General features: G+C 44.0%; 2 protein-coding genes across 2 annotated transcripts in view; one reads left to right on the top strand and one right to left on the bottom strand.

Annotated features, from left to right (window-relative positions):
* The window catches only part of BET1L (Bet1 golgi vesicular membrane trafficking protein like), an 8,538-nt gene extending 8,067 nt beyond the window's left edge, over positions 1-471 (top strand). Inside the window, exon 4 of the mRNA XM_018567211.1 lies at positions 87-471. Coding sequence (XP_018422713.1) covers positions 87-254 — 168 coding nt within the window. The 3' untranslated portion in view covers positions 255-471. The remainder of the gene's footprint in view (positions 1-86) is intronic.
* A 5,887-nt stretch (positions 472-6,358) lies between these two features.
* Positions 6,359-17,345, bottom strand: PTS (6-pyruvoyltetrahydropterin synthase). Its single transcript, XM_018567210.1, has 6 exons — positions 17,263-17,345; positions 13,235-13,314; positions 11,573-11,595; positions 10,042-10,098; positions 7,803-7,873; positions 6,359-6,486 (listed from the first exon to the last, which is right to left on the bottom strand). Exons 1-6 carry the CDS (start codon positions 17,343-17,345, stop codon positions 6,363-6,365), a joined length of 438 nt encoding a protein of 145 aa, XP_018422712.1. The 3' UTR covers positions 6,359-6,362.
* Between the last annotated feature and the right edge of the window lie 8,699 nt (positions 17,346-26,044).

The following is a 26,044-nucleotide window of genomic DNA, read 5'->3' as shown; positions in this document are numbered from 1 at the left end:
CAGAAGAAGAGAACAAGTAAACAACAATAGTTCTAGCTGGATTTTAGGTGCTCTCATTCACTTAATGATATGTCTTCTCTTTTTAGGATTCAGACTTCATGAGCGTGACTGGTCTTCTGGGCGGCAGTGTCAAACGGTTCACAGGAATGGCTCGTTCTGGGAAAGATAATCGCAAGCTCTTATGCTACGTTTCGGGTGGTCTTGTAGGATTGTTCTTTATTCTATACTTTCTGGTGTTCCGAGCCAGCACGTGATTGATGATACCCCTTCACAAAAAAGACATTCTTTATTCACACTGCCCTGTGACTCACAGCCAGGGAGGGGTATATGGCCTATCAGCCAGGATGCTGAAACCTGGCATTTCCAGAAATTAATTAGGATAATTCAGTCCCAAACAAGTGACCAAAAAAAGATCGCCCGGCCACTTTGTGATCAATATCTGCCTATGGTCAATGTCATGTATGTTTGGTGGAAAATACGCAGCCCCAAAACCTGCTTTATTAAAACGGGCAGAGAATGACACTTATGCTGGTGACTTTCTAGTTTTTCATCCCTCGCTCACAGCAGTATCAGAGTGTTGTACCTTGTTAGCTGAACTCCAGGCAAACGGCTACACAGGTTAAATATATATGAGGGAGCAGTTTTATGTGCCAAAGGATTTGTATCTGTGTCCAAGTTCTGATTTATACACAACACAGCCCTCTCTGGCAGGGAAGGTGACCTCATTTTTTTTTCTCTGCTGCAGTAAAGTTACACTTATAGGTCTAGTTCCTCCCCAAGCCTGTGACTGGACAAGGAGAAGTAGCAGACTGATTATTATACAGGATTTATATAGCGCCAACAGTTTGAGCAGCGCTTTACAATATGAAGATATTACAATTCAAGACAAGATGGTAAGGGGGGCCCTGCCCCTGAGGGCTTACACTCTAAAGGGTGGGGGAAGTGATACATGAGGAAGTGGATCCATCTCTGTTACGCTGCTTTTTTGTGATCTGCCTGTCCCGTGTTAACACATGAGAGCTGCAGCCTACTTGACCGCTTCCTTGTACTACCCTTCCCTCTCCCAGTCTAAGCGCTGGTGTACAGGGGACATGAAGTGGCAATGCCAAGTCAGATTCTGGTTCTACATTTACCAAAATGAATACAAAGCCACATTAATTTGTGTCTTTTTCTATCAGCCTGGAGTTCAGCTTTAGGTAGCACTTTTTTGGCTAATTTTTTTAAAGATTTATGTTTTCTTAATGTTTTCAATTTCTTTGTCAGAAATTATACAATCAGTGGCAAAACTTTAATATTCCTGCATAACTTGCTCATAGAAAAGCCTATATTACACAGATGTTTACCTGTATCTGTAGTGTGAGAAATACATAGGTTGCCATTCCAGAGCTGCTTCCATAAATGCTAGTTGTTGGCTGGCTGATCACTGAATCCAATCTGAGCCACTGATGGGGGAGCAAGTAAAACAGAATTTCTGACTTCTCCAGCTGCATGCTTATTCCAGGTCAGCAAGGATGGAGACACAATATCAGCCTAATGGGCAGCTAGCAGTTTCAGAAGAAATGGCACTCCATGTATTTTCCTCAAAACCAGTTTCCTTTTCAACAGTATGTGTTCAGTCACATTTGCCTCTCCGTCAAGTAATGGAAGTGCAAATATATTTAATGTTTAAAACAAAAAGGACATTTACTTTAATTTCCAATACATGTCCAATAAAATAATACTTGTCTGTGTAAATGTGTTTCTTTACTGTCTACCAACTTCTGGATGGGATCTCAAGGTTACTACTGGGATCAGCAGGCAGTAACTTCTGCCTAAGATTGTGTCCCACCTGCCTTTGGTCCTCAGTCATACTGCCATAGAATTTCCAGCATTTGACATGGAAGATTGGAGCCTAATCTTTTTCTGAGAACAGGTGGGGGGGGGGGGGGGGCAGTGAGTTAGGACCCATATACAGCCTGGGCCTAGGATCCAAGGGGCTCCTTAAAGACGAATTTGTAGACTAACACAGGTGCTTGCACAAGATATCTCGATACTAAATCCCATAGGTGATAAAATGGTATATTCCACCTTCCCAAAGTTGTGTTTAAAAAAAAATGTGTATTGAATACCAATGCCAGCAATGTAATGGTCTTTGGTTTCCTTCGGTGTAAGCTAGCTTTTCTCTGACTAGATTACTACGTCTATCATTTCAGATTTAAAAAGAAGCAGACAAAGGGCTACCATTGCATAATTCTCCTGACAATGCTAGTTAAATGGCTCTCATTGGCCCTCTGCCAAACGCCTCCGAATGCCTTCCAAGTCAATGAGGCAGCAATTATGTAGATCAGGGGTTCTGACCTAATTTGCATGATAGCCAGGCAACTAGCAATTTGAGACTATAGAACCTTAAAGTAGAATGAAACCTTTTTTTTTTTATAGCATATATATCTTCTTGCAAAACATTTAAAAAAATAAAAAGTTCCCAAACAGGTTATTACTTGTGTGTCCACCATGCGCTCCCGTCCGCAGATCTGAAGATTCTAGAGCAGCCGTGAAGGATCATGGGGTGGGCGCATGCACAGTAGAGATCTTCCGGAGGGAGAAGAGGAGAGACACAGCGTAAGTCAATGCACGCACACAGAAGACACAGCAGTCAGTGCTGGATCAGAGACCGGCACCAGTGCTGGAGTGACTCCTGAAAACTGGAAACAAGATGATCGGATCAAGAGGCACCATTTAGGGTAAGTCCTTGAAGCAGCATTGGGGGGATGTGACTTTAATGTCACTTTAAAGATACACTGTTGAGTACTTAGTTTTTTTATTCAGGCACTGAATGCTGTACTGCTTTGGTCCACCCCATTTAAATTTGTTAGTAATCCTGGAACATAACTGCTGGTGATGCTGAAGCATCCTTGCTGCTGCTTTTTACCTACAGAAAGCTAATCCAAGCTCCTTTTAATGGACTACAATCGTAAGTTTAGTTTACTAATTTGTATTTGCACTGAGATTGTAGTCCATCACGGTAGTGGACGGCAAAGGAGTAGTAAAAACAGGTAGTTAATCTGTGTTTTTTACCACCCCCACAACCACCAACCTTGCATTGTGCCTACTCCAGGTATGTACACATGCTGCGGCCATCATGCTTTGCATCGCAGAGCCGGAGATTTTTTTCAGCATGTTGTGTTCGGCAAATGTCGTTTGCCAAATGCGCCCATTGCAGTCAAAGCGACTGCACTGCTACTGCTTGGCACATGGTTTTGGCAGAATATTGCAATGCAAAATACCTGTTTTGATTGAGGTGGCATTGTCTCCTCCTGAACACCTGTCAACAGGCTGTTAACCTCACAACAGGGTGAAGAGTTTGGAGAAGTGAGAAATCTAGGACAACATCGCTGATTTGGAAAAATTCTCCAATTCAGCTCACTTTCCACTTCAGCTATGTTGTCCTAGACTGTTCACTCCTCCTGCCTTCTCCAAACCCTTCACCCTTTTGTGAATAGACCTGTAGGTATCAATAACTCAACCATTTATTTCACCCCGGAAAGCGTGGGGAAGGGTTAGACCTGGCGTGGGCAACTCTGGCCCTGCAGCTGTGCTTTAATTACAAATCCCAACATGCCTCTGGGAGTCATGCTTGCCACTGTCGGTCTTGCAATGACTCATGGGACTTGTAGTTCCACAACAGCTGGAGGGCCAGAGTCGCCCACCCTTAAGTTAGAGCCTCTAACAGGTGTGCAGTGCTGTGTGTGACCCTATTAGACTGTTCTACATCTGTTCACTGAAGTCCACACCCCTCTTTTCTAGTATGGATGTCACAGTAACAGGACGTGAGGGAACATCCCTAATGGAGTCACATATAGAGATACAAATCTGACAAATTCTAACTCATCTTCACTCCATTTAAAACTAAAAAACGGCTGAAGTTAGGCTTTTGATTTGTCACCTTTTGAGTACCACATATATACTGGTTACAAATAAGACCATTTATTTAGTGTTAAAATATATTTTATTTGTCGTCCTATCTAAATACTGAGCAAAAGACGACGTTGTACATAATACAGTGAAAGATGTAAACCACATATTAATAACATATAACTGATTTGGGTTTGTTTTAAATCATTCCGGATTTAATCCTTGCAGGGTTATTCACAAAAGGGTGATGAGTTTGGAGAAGGCAGGAGAAGTGAACAATCTAGGACAACATAGCTCAACTGGAAAATGAGCTGAATTAGAGAATGTTTCCAGTTCAGCTATGTTATCCTAGATTGTTCACTTCTCCTGCCTTCTCCGAACTCTTCACCCTTTTCTGAATAACCCTGTAGGTTTTCTGATAGGACAGTTCAGACAGTGAAGTTAGAGACAACAAATTAGCTCTATAGTCATGTTACTGCAGTATCAAGTGCTAAAGAACATCATAAGAACACATTAAAATAAGCAAGCTTTATGTACAAAGGTGTCTAAAGTATACACAGTAGTGCCCATAGCAGCAAGCTTTTCCCTAGCATGAAAGAGGCTGATAGTCATATTCAACACCTGCTTATATCGGGCAAATTAATTTGTGTGCACCAAATGCCTTTGCACATTCAATTATTACCTTGTAAATGTAGCAGTGGCATCATCACTGTGCTGCCCATAGCATGTGCAGAGAGCAGAACTGTGGGAGGAGCCCAGCAAGCTCCACCCACAGGAGGCTGCCTGCAAAAAAAAAAAACTACAGGAGGGGGTGGGTAAAAGACCAGTCATCCTGCACAAGAGGAGAGAGCAGCAGTGATTAGTCTTTATTGCAGGAAACTCTTCCACAGAGACAAAGTGCTGGAGTAGTTTCATGCTGGATCTAACGCTGACAGATCAGGGAAAACAAGAACTATACATAGTGTAATGTTAGTTGCACATGTGGAGCACATCTTTAGTTCTTGAAATGATTTGGATTCATACATCTACACTGAAATTAAATGGATATGCAGCAAAAATGTCTATTTTATCTCATGTCATGTACATGTGATAAGTAAGAAGGCTAGCCTGAATTTGTGGGAGGAGGCTGGCTGTTAAATACCCCCTTGTTTCTTCACTCACCTGTCGCCGGGGTTTTCAGGTATACCCCATACCCTTTTTACAATACACGTTCTTGAGTATGACCCCTTTCAGGCATATTGTCTTATGCGGCCAAGGCACACTTCAGGTCACAGTACATCGTAGGTTTGTCATGCATGTTCGTGTCCAGACTCTGACCACAAATACAGTATAGTAATGGCTGGTACACAAAGGTGGCAGGCTTACAAAGACCTCTGAAAAGTGATTTGCTATGGATTGCTTTTCAGAGCCAGTTCACAGGAGGGGATATTGTCCTGTTTGAAATAGTGTGCCATTATGGCAACATGCTGCTAAAATTTGCGGCAAAGCACCATGACCATGTATATCAACCCGAGCAGCTGCCATTTAAACTTGTAAGCGAGCAGTTGGGGGAGGAGGAGCGGTAAAAACACAGAATAACCACTTGTTTTTACCACTCTTTTGCTGCTGTGTGAACAAAACCTAAAGATTGGTTAAGAAGAGCTGCCTTGGCACACAGTGGAAACAGCCAAAGCGGTCATATTCCCAAGGTAAGTCTAGTCCTAGGCTGCATTCACATGGAGACTTATCCTGTATTCTGGGATTCCTGCTGCAAGAACCTACAAATTCTTGCCGCCGTAATGCTAGGTTTCAGATGCGCCCGCTATGCCCGTTCAAGTTAACGACAGCTGGCAGATTTGTCAGTGGCAGTCCTCATGTTATTGTACATGGTGTGATTACATGCGGTTTGGGATAGATGATTGCCCCTAGATGCATCTATCCTTTGCCCAAGGACAATCATCTATCCCAAATTGCAAGTAATTGTTCCATGTACGATAACATGCGGACTGTCGCTGATGGATGTGGCCGCTGATATTACCTTGGGCACAGCGGCTATATCTGAACAGCTACACCTTGGATTCCTGCCACAAAAATACATAGGTTCTTATAGCAAGAATCCCAGAACACAGAAGAAGTCCCCATGTGAATGAGAATCTGTGTTCAGGCATTTTGATGGGATTCTCAGAAAAAGAGGTCACCAGTGGTAACTCAGTGCAGAATTAAGACAATGTTTTGTCTTAATTCTGTAAGGGAAGGACTGAAAGGTAAGTAAGGATTTTTTGACGCAAGGTATTGTGCAGGTACATTGTATACAGGCTGGTTTTTGGTCCAGATGCTTATTTCTGAAAGTCTGAGATTATTATTATTATACAGGATTTATATAGCGCCAACAGTTTGTGCAGCGCTTTACAATATAGGGCAGACATTTCAATCCCAATACAATTCAAGACAAGATGGTAAGGAGGGCCCTGCCCGTGAGGGCTTACATGTTGTCATTCCCCCCTGTAAGTAGCGGTGTTACAGTCAGTCTCATGTACGCACACCTCATGCAGCAGTCCTGGTGGAAGTCTCTTCTGAAGGCCGTCCCAAATGAATACAGCCACGTTCTCCACCGAGCTGCATAAAATAAAATGTTATCCCAATATTAATTAAAAAAAGATATGTATATACGATTATATCATTGCAGGTACAATCACATATGCATTGCAAAAGTTATTTCATTTCATCTAAATTTTCTTAGCAGCGATAGGGCGAAAGGGCTTTTTAGCCTGGTTGGCCATCTCTCATGGTCCATATTAAAGAAAACCGGTGCTTTGCTCATTCAGGGCAAAACCCCGTTATCCCCAGCAGCAAATACTTACCTTTCATTTGCTCCCATGCCACATTGGTTAGCAGCAGGAGTCAAAGGCAATACCCAGGACCATGTAACTCACTCCATGTGACAGTGTTGGACCAATCAGTGCTTTCACATGGGCAGTCAATAGCCTGTGTGTGCTAAGAGTTCACTGACTCGTTTCTGACACAGGGCTTCCCTTTTGCTACTGGAGGCTAAACATAGCAGCATGAGAGGTTAGTATATGTTTCTGGGATCTTCATTACAGTGAACCTCTGGAACGCAAGCCGGCCGGCTCCCTGCGTTCAGGGCCGTGGCATCGAAGTCAATGGCACCACAGCCACGACTCCCACCCACATCAGTGTCTGTGTTTCGGTCCAGTGCGTTCTGCAAAAATACTGCAAGCACCATTTTTGCATAATGCACTAGACTGGAATGCAGGCACTAATGTGCCTGTGTTCCAGGTGCGGGCAATCACACTGCGGGCGGGGAGCCTGGCTGCGGGGCCATTGACCTCAATGCACTGCCCCGCAACGCAGGGAGCCGGCCGGCGTTCCAGTGGCCGAACGCACTGGAACTCAGAGTTTGTGGTGTGAAATGGCCGTAAAGGAAATAAATACCCCCCACTCCCCTGAGTACAGCCAACCAGGATGATTCTTACCTTTCACCCTGATCCAGCAAAGTGTCCTCTTTTCCACACTTCGACCCCATGCATTCCTTAGGGTATCAATACTTATAGCAGCCTCCAGCAGTCTCTTAGAGTACAGCTTACCAATAGGAGTGAATGTGGCCCAGTGCATGCATGCACAGTATGAAAGGGAGCCATCTGGGACCACGTTGGAGTAAAGAGCCCTGAATTGCAGAGGTGAAGTTATCCTTTGAGAAGCAATAGTGCTCTGGGTCTATGACTACACAAGGGAGCATATTTATAAAGCAGTGAATGTAACTAGCACACAGGATCGTAGAATAAAGTATATTTTTCATTCTTATTTTAGGTCAGTGAGCTAGCAGTTTCAGAAGGAGACTGCAATTTCCAAGTACAGGTTTCCCTTAATCATGAATGACCAAAGTTAGAAGCTATATAATAACAGTAACTCACCTCACAGTATTCTTAAAGAAAGGAACATCAATATCCAAATTTTTATGATCCAATGGAACCATAATAGCATCCTACAAAGGAATGAATACAATTAATGTTACATTTAACAAGAACCCAAGGTCTTATAGAACGTCTATCATAATGTCTGCATATAAAAACAAGACTGACCATTGCAGGGGACCTCAATACATTATATGTTAATGATGCCTTCATGAAAACAGGTGTCTTCACATGCAGTAAGTCTAGCTTTAGGTGGCTTGATGAAAGCAAACATTGCTTCTTTCCCATCCATTGTGAGAGACACAAGGGGGGTGATTTACTAACCTAAACACACGCACGCACCAGGTGCGTGTGCATTTTTACACAGCAAAACGTATTCATCAACCAAACACGAGCAACGTGTCACATTTTCATGCCGTTATGGCGCGTTTTTATGTATTTACGTACGTGCGCGTCATGTAGCATGCGCCATAGGCTACACACCGCTCTAATAGCGGCATGCAAGTCTCTAAAAGCATATTTCCACTAATGCCATATATGGAGAAATCATGCACATGATGCATATATAATGCTGCTTCACAGTTTAGACAAAAATGGTTAGCTCATGCATTTACATTCCTGCATTCATCAACGCAAGCAACACAACATAGAGCTAATTTACACAACATCACCTTGCAATTCATGCAGGGCTTTGCACAACACACCTGCTGGGTGTGTACACACTACAAAGGTGTCTAGATTCCACCAATAGATCATGCTGGGAGGGAACACACTACAGAGGTGTATACTTGTTCGTGGCGTGTTTATAAGGTTAGTAAATCAACCCCAAGAAGTCATATACCGCTGACCTATACTGCCCCCTACAGGAGGTTTGGATTTCCTCACAAGGCAAACTACTAGATCTGTAAGGACCTCTTGGGCTCTTTGGCATTAGGCTGCTGTTTCTCAGATTTGCAAGGCTGCTACCTAGTCTTCTGTTCACATGTTCTCAGAGTTTTACCAGAAGGATGTTCAGGCTTCATTTGATGCCAGCTTTGGGTGTAAGGTCCTTTAGACAACTCTATGAGTTCTGTTGATTTGTTGTGGGGCTGTTAGCCTTTTGATGCTGGTGCCTATCCCTCTGTTGGACTGTATATGAATTCCTATGTCCCTCAAGGGACGAGATAGAAAACAGAATTTTTTGTACGCACCATAAAATCCTTTTCTGGGAGTCCAAGGGATTTTTTAAGCACATGATACTGGTGCACAAACTATCATGCAGGTTTAAGGAATCCTGAAGCATTTTATGTAAAGGATTTATGTATTTTTAATGTTGCCCTGTAAACTACATTACAAGACCTTCTCCTGCTGAACGTTTTTATTTTTTTTTTGCACAGGTACAGGTTGCCCATAGCAGTGCACAGCTAACCTAACACTTTTTTAGGGCTTGCTCACACCAAAAGCATAATTTTCTGCACACGCAGTGCAGTGGGTTGTGCCGCGTTCTGGGCCGTTTTTGGTTAAATTAATTTCTTGTTTAAAATGGGATTTCAGTGCGTTCCAGGGCGTTTGCATGGGTTTTTGATGCGTTTGCATGCGTTCCAGAGCAGGTAAAATAGGGCATGCTGCTGTTTTTTTACATGCTCTGGAACTGAACCCCACGGTGTGAACTAGAGCCCAAAATACCAATAGAATACATTGAACGCAGTTTTGATCCGGTCTGTAACAGATCTGCTCTGCTCCTGGAACGCGCTTGGTGTGAACAAGAGCCTGTGATTTGTCCTTGAAAAAAGACCACAAACAAATTTGGCTCCCATGGACGTTGCTATCTTCAGCATTTCCAAATTTCAGGCTGGGTTTCCTGTGAACTGAACCCAGGCCAATTCAATCTTCACTAAACTCAGAAGCCTATTGCTTCTCCTTTCACTGTCTAGTCACAGGCTTGGGGAGGGACAAGACCTTCTATTGTTACTCAACTGGAACAGTGAAATATCTGTTCTTGCAGACAGGGCTGTGCTGTGTGGTAGAGCTGTGTAAATCTCACACATGGATGTACAGAAATATAAACAGCTTCCATAGATGTACACATCTGTGTTTAGCTGTTTGCCCAAAGTTCAACTTTAAAAGATGTTTTCTCATAGTGCAAAAGGTGTGAATTCAGATGAAAAACACACGCCAATAGAGTATGAACAGAAATAATAATAAAACATCTATTTCATGCATACATTTCCACCGACAGCCCTTAGTGCAGACAAATTACCTCCATATCCTTCTTTAGGTCTGTTAGGTTCATCACCATCCCAGTGACAGGGTCTATCTATGTAAAAAAAAAAAAAGAATCAATCACTTAGCTGAATATGATCATTGGCTGCACAAGTAGTCAGACTTCTTCATGTTAGAGTATGTTAACCAAGAGACTAAAACCATATTCATAAAGCACAACTCCACCTTGTGACAAATGATTTTCTCAGAAGTTTGCACTAACGTACAAGTAAATTTTAGGCATTCCTTTCCTCAGAAATGTCCTTTGTGGGGAGATACCCCCCAGAGGTTAACTACTTCAAAAGGGATACAGACACTGCAACATTCCTTATTAGAATGCTGAAAGTGTGTCAAGTGGTTATAATGAAGCCAGACCCTCCCATTCAGGAATCAGTCTGGAAAGGACATGGTGAAACAAACAGCATGGAAATGTTATTGTGGCAGAAAACCGGAGCACCCAGAGGAAGTCCAGGGAAACATGAGACCATACAAAACCAGATCGTGCCCTTGGTGGGTCCACCAGAATCCCACTGGTAAGTGCTAACCTCTTAGCCACTGTGGTGAAATCCTAATAGGGAACACTGGTCTATCTGTCTCTGGCTTTATATTTTGACAATAATAAACCATCAAGTAGTCTTTAGCTACCCAGCAAATATTAGCACACAGTGCAATATCTCCCATTTTATTTATGCATGGAGTCTCTTATATCAGGGCTGGATACATTTCAAGAGCCAGGTAGCAAATGCTCCTTAAAATTTACAGGTGGTGCCTAACTTTTAATGTTCTCTCAAGTTGTTGTGGAATGGGCAGAACTCAACCCAGCTGCAGAACAGCCAAGACACACTAAACTCAGTAGACCTTTTCTTGACCCATGACTGCTCTATATATTCTAATGGTAAATCCACTAGAGGGCACGATAATGCAAATACTGTACCGTGCACTGTCTAATGGATTCTCCACATCAACATGGGCATTACTGTTTGGTTGGTGCCATTGCTAGATCTGCTGAAATCCCAAGCTCAGCTCATCACAAACATGCCATGGGCGGAGAGACGTTTCATCGCCAGAGTCTCAGGCAACTGCCAAAACTGGCTGGGGATAAAGCCATGGCACATTTCACCCAAACATGAAAAATCCACAACCTTACAAACTAATAATCAGGCAGCCTGAGGTGGCATCACCTGCCGCCCCATTTCTGGCCAGAGAGCTCTTAGCAACCTGTGACGCACTGGCTGGTGCCCCGGCGACATCACTGGTTGCCAGGAGCTAAACGGGATGCTGTAGCTGGCATCCTGCCCGGCTCCTGACAAGGAGTGATATCAGTAAGCTGCGTGGGGCGCCGGACAGAGGCATCGACCCCACCCCCCAGACCTGCATCGCTAGCACCCCACTTCATTTGGCCCCTTTGGGCCATATAGCTATTATTAAAATATAAAAAAGTGGGCTCTAAAAGTAAACAGTGCTTTATTTTTCATCATATTACAAGCTTCAGTATGTAACAGATATGGGTATATATAATAAACACCTACCTCACCCCGCACGGTCACAATCACTAGGAAGAACACAAAAAAGTTTGGTTAGTTTCACAATCCATTATGTTATATTGCTAGCAGATGCCAGTTTAATATGTTCCAGCAGGATATTTAAATGCATCCAGAAGAAAAGTCATCAGGAATTTGCGCATGTAAACCCCGGGCACCTACAACGTTTACTGAGAAAATGATTGAATCTCCGTATACAACTGTTTCCATCCAGAATGAATTCTATTACATCAGTTTAATCATCTCAATGGTCTCAGCTACAGACAGATTTCTAAATCGTCAGACAAGAATATATCTGCTCCATCTTTCATAATGTGTACTTAGGCTCTATGCTTTGCCATGGTATTCATGAACTTTACAGTGACTGAGGGGGTAAAGTTATCTTGGCTGAGGAAGTAAAATTCCTGGTCTATAAGTGTTCCGATACTATAATAGAACTATCATTTCAAAAACAGATATAAAAACGTAAAAACTCACCTTTAAAAAACACACACTTATCAGTGGTAGGGCCCAACTATTCTAGATCTGAATGCTTTCCCAGCAGTTTGTCTATTATATTACCCAATTACTGGATCACCACCCCAAAAATGTAAAAAAATATGCCTAATTATGAAAATGAACTGTAATTCTGTCCTCCAAGCCAACAGTCCTATTTAACATTTCTATACTCTTTAGTGACATGTTTGGAGTATTGTCCAAAGAGGATCCGCTGAACTTTCTGTTTACATCAGCTGAATACGGTCTCTCTCAATCTTTTTAACATGGAGAAACCCTTGAAATAACCTTAGGGCCTTAGGGAATCCCTGCTAATAATTACCTTATCTATGGCTCAGGGTACATCGGCGTGAAGAGTAAGTTGAGATAAAAGAATAAATGAAAGGATAACAAATGTGGAGGAACCATAGGGTTCCACCAATCCCTGGTTGAGAAAGGCTGGCTGAATACATCATATGTGCACAACAGTAAAAAGCTGTAGTTACACCTGGAGATAATCGGTGGAAGGAAAATATGTGAACATCTTGATGTGGTAAATGCCCTTTGTACTGATGTTTCAGAAGTACCAGTTTTGGGACATGACTAATATTTATAAGGCAATGATTTCTACTTAATAGTTTGATCAGATTGTCATAACTGCCCGATCACAAACTTGCTGGCCTATGTACAGGTGAAACTCGAATAATTAGAATATCGTGCAAAGTTCATTTATTTCACTAATGCAACTTAAAAGGTGAAACTAATATATGAGATAGACTCATTACATGCAAAGCAAGATAATTCAAGCCGTGATTTGTCATAATTGTGATGATTATGGCTTACAGCTCATGAAAACCCCAAGAACCCCAAATCCACAACCTCAAAAAAGTAGAATATTACATGCAATCAATAAAACAAGGATTGTACATAGAACAATATCGGACCTCTGAAAAGTACAAGCATGCATATGTACTCAGTACTTGGTTTGGGCCTCTTTTGCAGCACTTACTGCAATTACTTTTGCACGATATTCTAATTATTCGAGTTTCACCTGTATATGACAACATTGGTTCAGTGTCTACTGTCACTACACACACTTTTGTAACATAAGTGGACATAATACAAGTATAAAATCTACCAGCATACAACATAAAGTTCTTTTGTTGTCACTCTGACCTTTGTAATTATGACCGTGTCCATTTGGGTTGTTGCACTTTCCAAAAATCTTCTTATTTTCCTCATCACTCAAGGATTTGCTACAACACAGCAAAGAGAAGTAAAACAGAATGACATCAGTCAACACGACTTAATAAAGGAAACTGCCACACAAAGACTCATGTTTTTTCTTAGGAACACTGCTGTTTCCTCTTTATATACCCTATGAGCCAATCTGTTGCTTGAAAAAGCAATCCAGTCAAAACCTAAAGTGAAACCTTGATAATAATACAGAAAGCTTAAAGTGACATTAAACTCTCAGATTTTTTAACATAAAACAATAGTGGAATGTGTGCCTTACTGTATGGTAGTCCATGGTAGTTTCCTTTCTCTTTGCTGCTCTTCCTTTTAAATCTGTATCTGTTCTCATGCTCTGCAGAACTTCTGTTTTGCAGCAGACTGCCTTGTCTCTGAAATGAATACATGGTGCCTGTGTGAAGGTTCACAACCTGAGCCAGCACTACAGGAAGAGGCACTCAGCTGCAAAGGGAAGTTCTCCCCCAGCATGAGAAGACATGAAGATTTAAAAGGAAGAGCAGCAAAGAGAAGGGAAACAACCATGGATTACAGTAAGGCACACATTGCAGTATTGGTTTATTTTAAAACATCTGAGGGTTTAATGTCACTTTAACCTACCAGCGTAGTACTTTTTATTTCTCTATCCCATTCCCTTTTGTCTGTAGTCAGGTGATCCTGGAACACACACCTAATGTTTCTTATTGTCTCTCACACACGAAGCCTGGTGCAACAAAATGGCAGTAGTTAGGAAGTTTCCCACAGCCACCAATCAGATTCAAACTTGTCTTAGATGCCAGAATGTGATTGATGATGGAGAAAGCGGAGGAAGAGGAACAGGCTCCAGGAAGTTCACTCCTTCTACCCTCCTATTGCTCCTGTATTCAGGTGTTTGTGCTTATTCTGCAGAGGATTACACAGAATAAACGAACACTCAGAATGGGTTTAATTGAGTAAACCTTGAGACTTAACACAGCCACAGCTTACTTGAAAGCATTAGTAGGTCACTGAATGATTTCATTTTTTGCCTGGCAGGGTTATTGTTATATCAGGGCACTTTCTTCTAAGCTGGGCACATAACATAACCATGGCACAGACTCATAAAATCCAAAACACTTAGGGGATTTATTAAGTATTTGCAGAGCCATTCATTCTGCGTAACTGCCATTTATTTATTTCATATGAACCTCGACTCCATCTAGTGGCCAATATGTGGTATTTTCCCCATTCACTCACTTATGAATGCATTCCATTTGACCCTGAAAGAAAATATACTCAGGGCCGAATTTACACTCCCTGCTGCCCCAATGCCAGGTTCCTCATTGCGCCTCCCCTTATAGAGGTTTTTTTAAAGGCTCTCTTTAAACTGGAAACATTCAGGCCAATGCGACATGAGGAACTGTATTCCAATGTTATTCAAATCAGTTTTTTTGGTGTGAGGAGGTCCTGTTGAAAACAGTGCATGGTTCCTGTGATGGCGTTTTACTTAAATTCATTTGCAGACAAGAATGGATATAAACCCAGAAATAAGTGGAAATGAACTTACACAGAATATCAGGAAAGAAGACCAATGAACAGAATACAAAAAAACAAGTTGTTCCTATTCTTCAAATGAAAACAGCTTATAAGGATGTTCATTGACCCACTCAAAGCTACTGATATAAATAGAAGAATAACGCTATTGGATCAACAGAAAACAATTTCCTATATTACCAATAAAGATATAAATAAACTGGCGAGTATAAATCCCTCTCAAAAAGAAACTTCCCAATGCGAGTTAAAGGAAAGGTATTGGAAGAGTAAGATGTACGTTTCTTAATACTTAGAACCGGTGTGTGGCACTGCAGCTGTCATACTGCGGCCCTATAGATTGAGAGCTGAGCGATCAGGTGACCGTGAACAGAGGCGTAACTAGAAACCTCAGGGCCCCGGTGCAAGAAACCATTAAGGGCCCCCCTCACATTGCGGCTGGAGGGTATGGCTACGGTGCCATTCATTTGCACCACCATACCTCCTCCCGCTCCACAACAAACTGAGCCGGCCGCAATGCGATCCAGTGCGTTCCGGCCACAATCGGGCCGGAACGCACTGAGAATGGTGTGAACTAGCCCTTAAAGCATTTTATTAATTTTGGATTGGGAAAAAATGTTTAACCCTGCAAGACAATGACACATCCACATGACACAAAGCTCATATACCATCAGTAACTACCTGGACCTGATGCAGCTCTCCTCCAGAATGTCCTCACTCACGGCTCCCGACGATCTCTGTGCCTCAGCTCCAACTCCTGCACTCAGTCTCCACGCTGCCTGCCGGGAATTGGAGTTCCCTGACAGGCCAAACCCCCTGCTACTGCGGTCCACCTTCCACAAGTGTCAAACTGCCTGCGGGCCCTCTTCTCTCTGCCCCCCGCCGAACTTGCGGAACACCAGAGCCTGGTCGCAAACGCAACCGCTGCGACCTTGGTAGTTCCACCAGTGGCGCTGAGCAATCGTGACCACTGACTGCTCAGCTTATAGTCTTCTCCCTGCATAAGCAGCGACTGTCAATCACTGATCCCCGCAGGGATTTCTTCTTCCCCTCTCTGTTCTTCCAGCCCTAATTGGGGGGACAGACAGGGAAGGGGGTGGGCACAACTGGCTCTGGATCTTGAGAGCCAGAGCCAGTTGTCAGTCAACGGGCTGGATCCCAACAATATTGGAATTCTTCCCGGCTGCATGGAAATGCGGGTGAAGCACTTAGGGCCAGTTCACACCAATTACGGTGCGTTCCAGAGCGGTATCTGCTGGAACGCACAGTAATCGCACACTAAACTCCCCCCTTCGTTCTGGGGCGGGAGGGGGCATGGCGGTGCATTGAAGTCAAAGGCACCGCAGCCACGCCCCCTGCCCACAGTGCGATTGGACGCAGCTGCCGCTCTGGAACGCACCGCAATTGGTGTGAATGGGCCAGTGCTCAGGGGACCAGATGATTCTGCAGGAAACTAAAACCTTGGCCACCAGCAAAGAGAGGAAGGTACATTCAGATGGAGGATTAAGGTATGCCGCCGGGTCCCCTTCTCTCTCTCCTGCTGGGGGGTGACACCATTGGTGTCACGCCTCCAATGGTGTCACCCAGGTGAGGGATGCACCCCCCTTGTGACGCAATTAAAGGAGCAGCATTCTTTGTAAGCGATTCAATCAGAATTTAAAATAGCATAAAAACCTTTTTAACTTTAATATACCCCTCCTACTAGATTGTAAGCTCTCACAAGCAGGGCCCTCCTAACCTCATTGTACTGAAATTGGATTGTAACTGTACTGTCTCCCCCATTTTGTAAAATGATGCGCAGACTGTTTCCCCTATATAAATTCTGTATAATAATAATATCACTTGACGTCATGCTATAGGGGTCAATCAGAGACTGGGGACATGTTGCATGGAACTTATTACTAACAGCTTCTTTACAAATCAACACTCTCACACCACTTCAAACCTCAAGGGGTTTCCTGTGGCCCCCAGGTTGGGTACCAGGGATGTAGCTCACTGGCAGCTGAGGACCTGTAGATCACAAACAAATGACAGTAGATCACAAACAAATGACAGTAGCAAGACCCTCTGATGACAGCTGTGGCTGGGGACAAGAACAAAGAACTTACACAAGAATATCACCCCAGGAATACTCATAAAGGGGACACTCAGCTCACCAGCATCTCCCAAAATCAGATTTGGGTGGTGTGCTCCTTTAGCTATCTACTTACACATTGGAAAGCTGTAGATGTTCAGCCACCAATGACGTCATCTGCTGTCATTACATAGACAGCTGCCACTTGCTGCACCAATATCATTACAGCAGGCAGATAATAATCTCCAGGAAGCCGGGCAGGGAACACTGTCACAGCACACAGCCTGAAACACATCCATGTCATCACACACTGTTCATGTATTCAGATGGGAGGGTGAAGCTGAGCTCTGTACTCATCATTTATACTCACCAGTGCAGCCTGTGACAAGCACTGAATGAAGCTGTCCGGGAGATCTCGATGATCCGGGCTTTCCTCTTCTCTCCGTTCTGCATGGTGGATCCGTGCGCAAGACTCACACGTCTCTCCGACCCTTTAATGTCAGCTGGGAGCCGGGCAGACACGCCTACCTCCTGCTGGGCTGGCTCTGATTGGCTAAGACCAGGAGCTTTTCCCTATAATGTCACGACAAGGAAGGGGGGCCTCTGCACAGGACTGTGAGCCTATTCTACACACCCTGCTATAGACACAGGGAGAACCTGGAGAATATGAGCTGGAGATCTTTGCTATCTGCCATCATTTCAGGGTGGCAGAGGGCACCTCCCTGAAATGAGAAGGGCACCTCACTGAAATTACTTTTTTCAGGTTGAGATCCCTCACTTTAAGACCCTTTTTCTGTTGTGATACCCCTGCCACATAGTACTGTTGCTTTAAATGGACACCAAACCATCACTGTCACTTTTGCTGGACACCTTGGCCTGCATACAGATGTGAAGAAAAATATAAATAAAGGCAAGTGAAATTTAGGAAAGGAACACTGGACATATTATCTGTAATTGCATGTATTAACCAACAATTATCAGAATACAATATTTTATGCAATAACAGTTGAAGATGCCACCAGAAATCAGGCAGAAACATGTTCAAGGTCCAAATGGTGGGGGAGGGGGAAGATCTTTTGCACTGAATGGATAACAGGAAGACAAATATCCAACTGGCATATTTCCCAGTTTGTAAAAAGAGAGACATGAAAATACATTCAGAAAGGGGAACTAAACTTGAATTGTACAAAATTGCTTGCAGGCTTTTTCTTCGGTTTTTTTCCGGTAGAAGAAACATTGTATGTCTCTTGAAATAAACTCTGTTTCTGCTAACAATTTCCTAAAATGTCATTGATGGCTGCGCATGCAAAGAGTTAAGGTGGCCATACACTAGTACATTTTCGTTTGGAAATTTTAGTTTTTGCCACGAATCCTCGTTCGATTTTAGCTAGAATACCCCATCAAGCATAGTCAAATGTCGATTTTGGAAATAGTTTGTTAGCTATACTTACCAACCAATTTTTTACAGACTGAAAAAATGTGCGAATGCGCTGTGTTCTTGCTGAGATTTTTGAGGAACGAAAGCCCCACTGATTCGTGGAAAAAAACGGAAATTGGTGATGTTCCATCAAATGTTTGTTCGAAAGACCTTTCGTGGACGATTTACGAACGAAAATCACGCAGTGTATGTGGGCACCTTTATGCACAGGGGCTACTTTATCAGTGGATGACCAATGACTAAAGAAATAAAAAATGCTAGAACCAGAATAAGATCAGGAATAAAAGGCAGCGACGGAGCGTAAAAGAAGAGTGCGGACCTCACATCGCTGGCAGAAGGCACACTAGGGGGTAAGTCTGTGGCAATGTCCAAGTATGATTATAAGTTCAAGAGCAACTTTGGACTTGATCTGGCTATAGACTAGTAGCAGTGGTGTCACAAGGGGGTGCAGGGGGTGCTGCCCCACACCCGGGTGACACCATTGCAGGGGTGACAGCAAAATGACTGACAGTCATTTTGCTGTCACTCCCTCTAAAAAGTCGGGCAATCAGTCATGGACCGAGAGCCGAACAGTGTCAGGAGAGAGAAGGGGACCCGGCGGCATACCTCATCCTGCCGGGTAAACGTCCCCTCCACTCTCTCCCGGCGTCCATCACAAAGATGGCCGCCGGCAGGCATCAATCAGATGGCAGCCCAGGCGTGGTGACACCCCCCCTTGGGACGCCCCTGACTAGTAAAGCTGGACATACACCCAGGGGCGTATCTGCCACGACCCAAACAAGGCGTTTGCCTGGAGCGGCAGATTCGCTGAGGGCGGCGATGCTGCCTTGCCTAGGGCAAAGCTGCATATCCCCCCCACCCCGGACTGACCCGACGATTCCCGTAGATGGCATCACCCACCTCTGTATAGTGCGCTCTCGCCCCTAGCGCCAGCACCACGACACAGAGCAGCACACAGAGTGTGTATCTAGCACACAGCGCCGCTGCTGCTTGCGGGCCATCACGTGACACGGAAGTCTTCCTCCTGTAATCGGCTGCTGCTCTGTGTCGTGGTGCTGGCGCTAGGGGCGAGAGCGCACTATACAGAGGTGGGTGATGCCATCTACGGGAATCGTCGGGTCAGTCCGGGGGGGGGGGGTTGCTGCCTTGCCTAGGGCAGCAGCAAAGGTAAATACACCGATGCATACACCTATAGATTTTCTGCAGATTTTCTATGGTCTCTATGCTCTCAAAATACCTGAACAGTGCCTGCATCCCATCAGAGCATTCAGGTATTTTGACAGCCAGCGGGGCCGACTAGCAAGATACTGAAGCTTGGCCCAGTGGTAGATTCCTCCAGCCACACAGTTTAGCGTAGATGGAGGAACATGTTGCACTTTTTCCATCTGACCATAGAAAATCTGCAGAAAATCTATAGGTGTATGGCCAGCTTTAGACCAGCCCCTATAGCCACATACCCCTTTAGAATTTTTGAAGAGGATAGGTCACCTCTGATTGTCTGTACCCTGGACATTGTACCTTACTATCCTCTCCCTAGCTTTAGATTTTGTTATCGATATCTGTCTGAATCTTAAATTCAGGTTGAGTATATCAGTATCCTGCACTGTTAAAGGCAATATTGTGCATTTATAAATATTTTGCATTCAGTCATGCAGAATATTGCAACCGCGATCAGTGCATCACAGGTGCAAAGCAAAGGCCCCTACATTGTTTACAGACCAGCATCAGGTCCATATGGAGGTACATACCTTCTTTTATGGGGCTGAATGACATCCCTCTGCTGCTGTGGCAAATAGAAGTTGCAGTCTTTCCATTCACAGATGCCTGTGATTAGATCTGTGAATAGATGACACATCTGTGCAGACTATAAGACTGCAGGGAGAAGTCCACTACAATTCAGGTAAGCAGGGTAACATAGAATATGGCACCAAAGGTGAACTAAGCCTTTAAGGAACGTTGCCACAGGATGGAAAACAGAAGAGAGAGGCACTGTGTGCAATGGAGAGTTATGGGACAATATGTGTAATGGAGAGTTATGAGGCAATGTGTGTAATGGAGAGGTATGAGGCAATGTGTGCAATGGAGAGGCATGAAGCACTACATGTAATAAAGAGGTGAGTGTGTGATAAAAAGACTTGAGAAACTGGAAAAATGATACACGAGACAGAGTGGGGGAAATGTATCAAAACTGGAGCAGAGAGAATCTGGAGCAATTGCCCATGGCAACCAATCAGCATCTCTGTTCAGTTTGCCCAAGTAAGATTTGAAACTTAGACAGAGAATCTGATTGTTGCAGTGCAAATCTGCTCCAGATTGTGTCTGCTCCAGTTTTGATAAATTCCCCCCCATTGAGAATAGCTGAGATGAAGCACTGTGTAATAAAGAGGGAATGAGACCCTGTGCGTGATACAAGAGCACAGAAACTGTTCAAATGATGCATGAAACATGGTGTGCCATAGAGAGGGTCAGACACTGTGTAATAGAGGATATGAGGCACTGTGTGTAATAGAGTAGGGTATGAGGCACTGCATGTAATTGAGGGTATGAGGCACTGTGTATGATAGAGAGTAGGGATGCACCGATACCAATTTTTCAGTATCGAGTACGAGTACTGATATTTTGCTTTCTGCACTCGCCAATACCAAGTACCGATACCGGTGTTTACGCTGGCATGGAGCCAGCTTCCCGGGCAATGAGGAAGCCGAGCGGCGGGTAATGACATGCCACCTGGCTTCCTGATTGCCCGGTAAGCCAGCTTCATGTTGTTTGGCTGGCTTGATTGTGATTGGCCGGGAAACCGGCTTCCCGGCCAATCAGGAAGCCGGGCGGCGAGTAATGATCTGACGCCCGGCTTTGATTGGCCGGGAAGCCAACTGCATGCTGATTGGTTGGAAGGCTGTCTTCTCAGCCAATCAGCATTGAGCCGGCTGTTCGACCTGCTCGATGCTGATTGGCCGGGAAGCTGGCTTCCCAGTCAACCAGCAAGGAGCCGGCTTTCCGTGAAATCAGGAAGCCGGGAGGCGGGTCATTAATCGCTGCCCAGCTTCCTATACACACAGGAAGCTGGCTCCATGTTCACCTACGGCACTGCCGGTCAGAAGGAAATCTTCCTCTGACCAGAAATATTGGGGAAGGAATCGGAGCATTTGGGCGAGTATGAGTACTCACCTAAATACTCGGTATCGGCACCGATACTAGTATACTAGTATTGGTATCGGTGTATCCCTAACAGAGTGTATGATGCACTGTGTGTGATAGAGGGTATGAGGCAATGTGTGTGATAGAGGGTAGGAAGCGCTGTGTGTGATAGAGGGTATGAGGCACTGTGTGCAATAGTGGGTATGAAGCACTGTGTGTAATATAGGGTATAAGGCCCTGTGTGCAATAGAGTGTATGAGGCACTGTGTGCAATAGAGGGTATGAGGCACTGTGTGTGATAGAGTGTATGAAGCACTGTGTGTGATAGAGGGTATGAGGCACTGTGTGCAATAGAGGGTATGAGGCACTGTGTGTGATAGAGTGTATGAAGCACTGTGTGTGATAGAGGGTATGAGGCACTGTGTGTGATAGAGGGTATGAAGCACTGTGTGTAATATAGGGTATGAGGCACTGTGTGCAATAGAGGGTATGAGGCACTGTGTGTGATAGAGGTTATCAGGCACGGTGTGGGATAGAGGGTATCAGGCGCTGTGTGTGATAGAGGGTATGAGGCACTATGTGTGATAGAGGGTATGAGGCACTGTGTGTGATAGAGGGTATGAGGCACTGTGTGTGATAGAGGGTATCAGGCACTGTGTGTGATAGAGGGTATGAGGCACTGTGTGGTAGAGGGTATGAAGCACTGTGTGTAATAGAGGGCACCAGGCACTGTGTGATAGAGGGTATGAAGCACTGTGTGTAATATAGGGTATGAGGCACTGTGTGTGATAGAGGGTATGAAGCACTGTGTGTGATAGAGGATATCAGGCACTGTGTGTGATAGAGGGTATGAAGCACTGTGTGTGATAGAGGATATCAGGCACTGTGTGTGATAGAAGGTATGAAGCACTGTGTGTGATAGAGGGTATCAGGCACTGTGTATGATAGAGGGTATGAAGCACTGTGTGTGATATAGGGTATCAGGCACTGTGTGTGATAGAGGGTATCAGGAACTGTGTGTGATAGAGGGTATCAGGCACTGTGTAATAGAGGGCACCAGGCACTTGATTGTGATTGGCCGGGAAACCACTATGTGTGATAGAGGGTATGAAGCACTGTGTGTGATAGAGGGTATCAGGCACCGTGTGTGATAGAGAGTATGAAGCACTGTGTGTGATAGAGGGTATGAAGCACTGTGTGTTATAGAGGGTATCAGGCACCGTGTGTGATAGAGAGTATGAAGCACTGTGTGTGATAGAGGGTATGAGGCAGTGAGTGTGATACAAAGGCATGAGAAACTGATAAAATGCTGGATAAAATCTGGAGGACTTGCCCATAGTAACCAATCAGCTTCTCTTTTCAGTTTGTTCAGTTAAGCTGTGAAAATGAAACAGACAAACTACTTGCTATGGGCAACTGCTCCAGACTGTATCTGATCCAAATCCCCCCAATGTGTAATACAAAGGGATGAGGCACTGTGTGTAATAAAGAGGCATCTGGCAATTTTAAAAATAAACATGAGGCACTGTGTGTGTGATAGACCGGTATTAGGTGCTGTTAGAATTTATTTATGTATTACTAGTATTTATAAGGGATGCGCCAATATCAGTATCATTGCTGATACTGATGTGGGCATGTGGGCATTTTCACATGTACGTGTGTATCTCTACTTAAAATTCTTTAATCTCTTACTGATGTCCCCAATATCCTGCAACTTGGCAAATTTATTGGGGTGATGGTACTTCTACCATATTAAATAAACTTGATGTCAAATGTTGCTCTTGTGCTGTAAAAGACTCTCTGTTCAGCATTAGTTCAGCCACTATTCTTCGTGCCCGCAATGCTGCTCGGAGAAACCAGACCAGCACAATGGCCCCACTGTAACTGCTAATTGGCCATTGCAAATTGTTGCAAAAAATATATATTAAAATACCCAAAGTCTGTTCCGTGTGATTCCTTTTATAGAATAGATTTGGATAATGTTGGACGTCATCAGTTTCTTGCTCAGAACACATCCTTATTTTATTTGCTTGCCTGACCTGAAAAGGCTTTTAAAGGTCAGGTCGATTAGAAGGTACACTGGGGTTTCTCATGGGTTTCAATAAAAAGAAAATAATTTATACTGTATATGGTATACATACATATATAGCAAATCATATATAAAGGTAATAATTAGGGATGCACCGATATATCGGCTGCCGAAACATATCGGCCGAAAACGGCACTTTGGCAAAATGCTGAAAGTGCAATTTTCTGGCCGATACAGTGGTGCATCTGTGATTTCTCTCCTCCCCGCTGGGCGCTTCTCTGTGTCCCAGCTGGGAGGAGAGATACTGTCAAAGGCGGCCGAGCGCTGCGGGACGAGAGTGCTGTGAGCGGTCTCTCCTCAATTATGTACAAACACTCGGCGATCACTGATAGCTGAGTGTTTGCACTCACTCTCCTCTCTGACACGCTGTCACAGGAGGCTGAGTGAGCTGCGCGGTGAGGAGAGCTCAGCCTCCTGTGACAGCGCGGGCTGTCTACACCCACACACCGCTCTGCCGGACTGTGATAGGAGGCTGAGCGGTGTGGGAGGAGAGACACCGGCCGCGATTTCCTCCCGCAGTGCTCGGCAGCCGGTCACACTTTCTCTCCTCCTTGCTGGGACACAGAGCAGCGCCCAGCAGGGAGGAGAGAAAGCAGGGATGCGCCGATGTATCAGCAGGAAAATGGCACTTTCGCCATTTAGCCAAAAGTGCCATTTTCGGCCGATATGTTTCGGCGGCCGATATATCGGTGCATCCCTACTCCTAATACCTTTGACACTGAAAATGTGTACGTAAACACATAAAATGTCTGCATTTTTTAGAATGACGGGATGCTAGTTGGGAAGAGATGAATGGGATTAATTAATAAAAATAAAATATTTGAAAAATTTGAAAAAATAAAAAACATTTTCGGTTTCGTTTTCGGCCTGACAATTTTTTTTATTTCGGTTTCGGTTCGGTTTTGAAATGTCCATTTCGGTGTACCTCTAATTAGGAGTAAACCTTCCTTCTAGTAAAGAACTAATAGACTGTTATGTGAATGTTACTATGGGCATTGCTGATGGGTAGGGACCTAGACCTAGATTATGCTGGGTATTCTCCAGCTTTGGAATGAGGTGGGCTCTATCTGCCTGGCTGCAGTTTGGTATCCTTTTCCCATTTGTGGGATTAATAAAATACACTTCTGTGTTTGATGGTCCTTCAGCTACACATAGACTTCTCTATTTAGGTGAACCCTATTCTCTAGGAGACCACCTGCTTTGTGAAAAACTGCTAAAAATGCCAATTTGGGCCTAAATAATGACTTTTACCTACAAAATAAGGATTTGTGTCTAGTGCCTTGCGCCCATCTCTTGAACACACTCTTCATACACAGTAATAGCGGCCTTACGCATTGAAATGCTAATTTCCTAAATCCAACTAATCAGAATCTACTTTGTGGAAATCAGACAATACATGATAATTTAGGTTTGCTTTTTATGTGTTATTGCACTTACAGATTAGAAGTTCTTATTGAATAAGCTCAAAAAAATCTTCATAGATTCCTATTAGGGATGTATGTGGGCTTACCCAAGCTGTTAGTGATACTCCCAGCATTATCAGCTGCAGGCAGGGTATTCCTCACCCCTTAGTTTCTTGTAGTTGTGGGATGGGAAATGCCCTGGCTGCAGCTGATTGGGCTGGGAGGGGATTGTGTCACTAATAGTTTTGCGCAGGTTTGGGTTTACGTGGTTCACATCAAGCTCAGGCACATTCCTTATACATAGGGTTGCCACCTGTCCAGGATTCACCTGGACAGTCCGGGTTTTGAATGCTGTGTCCGGGTTTTATGATGGCAGAAACCAGGGCACAAAATGTCAGACAGAAAGGGACAACCAAAATTAAGATAGGGGCTATTGGCCCCCCCACTGAAATTAGTGTCAACTGTGATATTCGCATATGAATAGGCGCCGCTATTTACATATGAACAAGCCACGGTTCATTCTCCCAAAAAAATATCCGTGCGTCACTAGAGTGTTTGGGTTTCGCATAAAGAAAAGATAGCAACTCTAATTATACCTATGTAAATCCTTCATGTGTAATAAAGTGCACTTCATGCCATATTGATGTCTATACTTATCAATGTGCTTATTGGATGAACATTACTTCAGTTCAGTGTTGGGACATGTACAGCCAGAATATGACATAATGTTTGCCTAACCTGATAAGCCTACAAGCTATAATTGCCTTTTCTTACTCAGCACATTCTTATAGTGATACTTTCACTATATAAACAATTGGGATCAATGAGAAGTATAAGCCATTGTTTGGGGATCAATGAGAAGTGTAAGCAAACAAGTTATGGAGTGGTGGGCCAAAAAGAAAATAAATCCCTCTGCTAAACCAGCACAAAGCACAGGAGAACCTTCTTAAAACAGAAGTTGGCTACATGTCCCACTTCCATTACAAATTCCCAAAATAAGGGGTTAATTCCTAATTTTAGTAGTGGGTAGGGGTATGCAGTTCTTTCCTGTATGCCCCTTGGTCAGCGCACATGTAGAACCACT

The sequence above is a fragment of the Nanorana parkeri genome, unplaced genomic scaffold (assembly GCF_000935625.1).
Source record: "Nanorana parkeri isolate BGI_ZX_2015 unplaced genomic scaffold, ASM93562v1 scaffold1021, whole genome shotgun sequence".
NCBI classification, from domain to species: Eukaryota; Metazoa; Chordata; class Amphibia; order Anura; family Dicroglossidae; genus Nanorana; species Nanorana parkeri.
The sequence above is the reverse complement of the archived record's forward strand: the minus strand, read 5'-3'. Positions and strand labels throughout refer to the sequence as shown.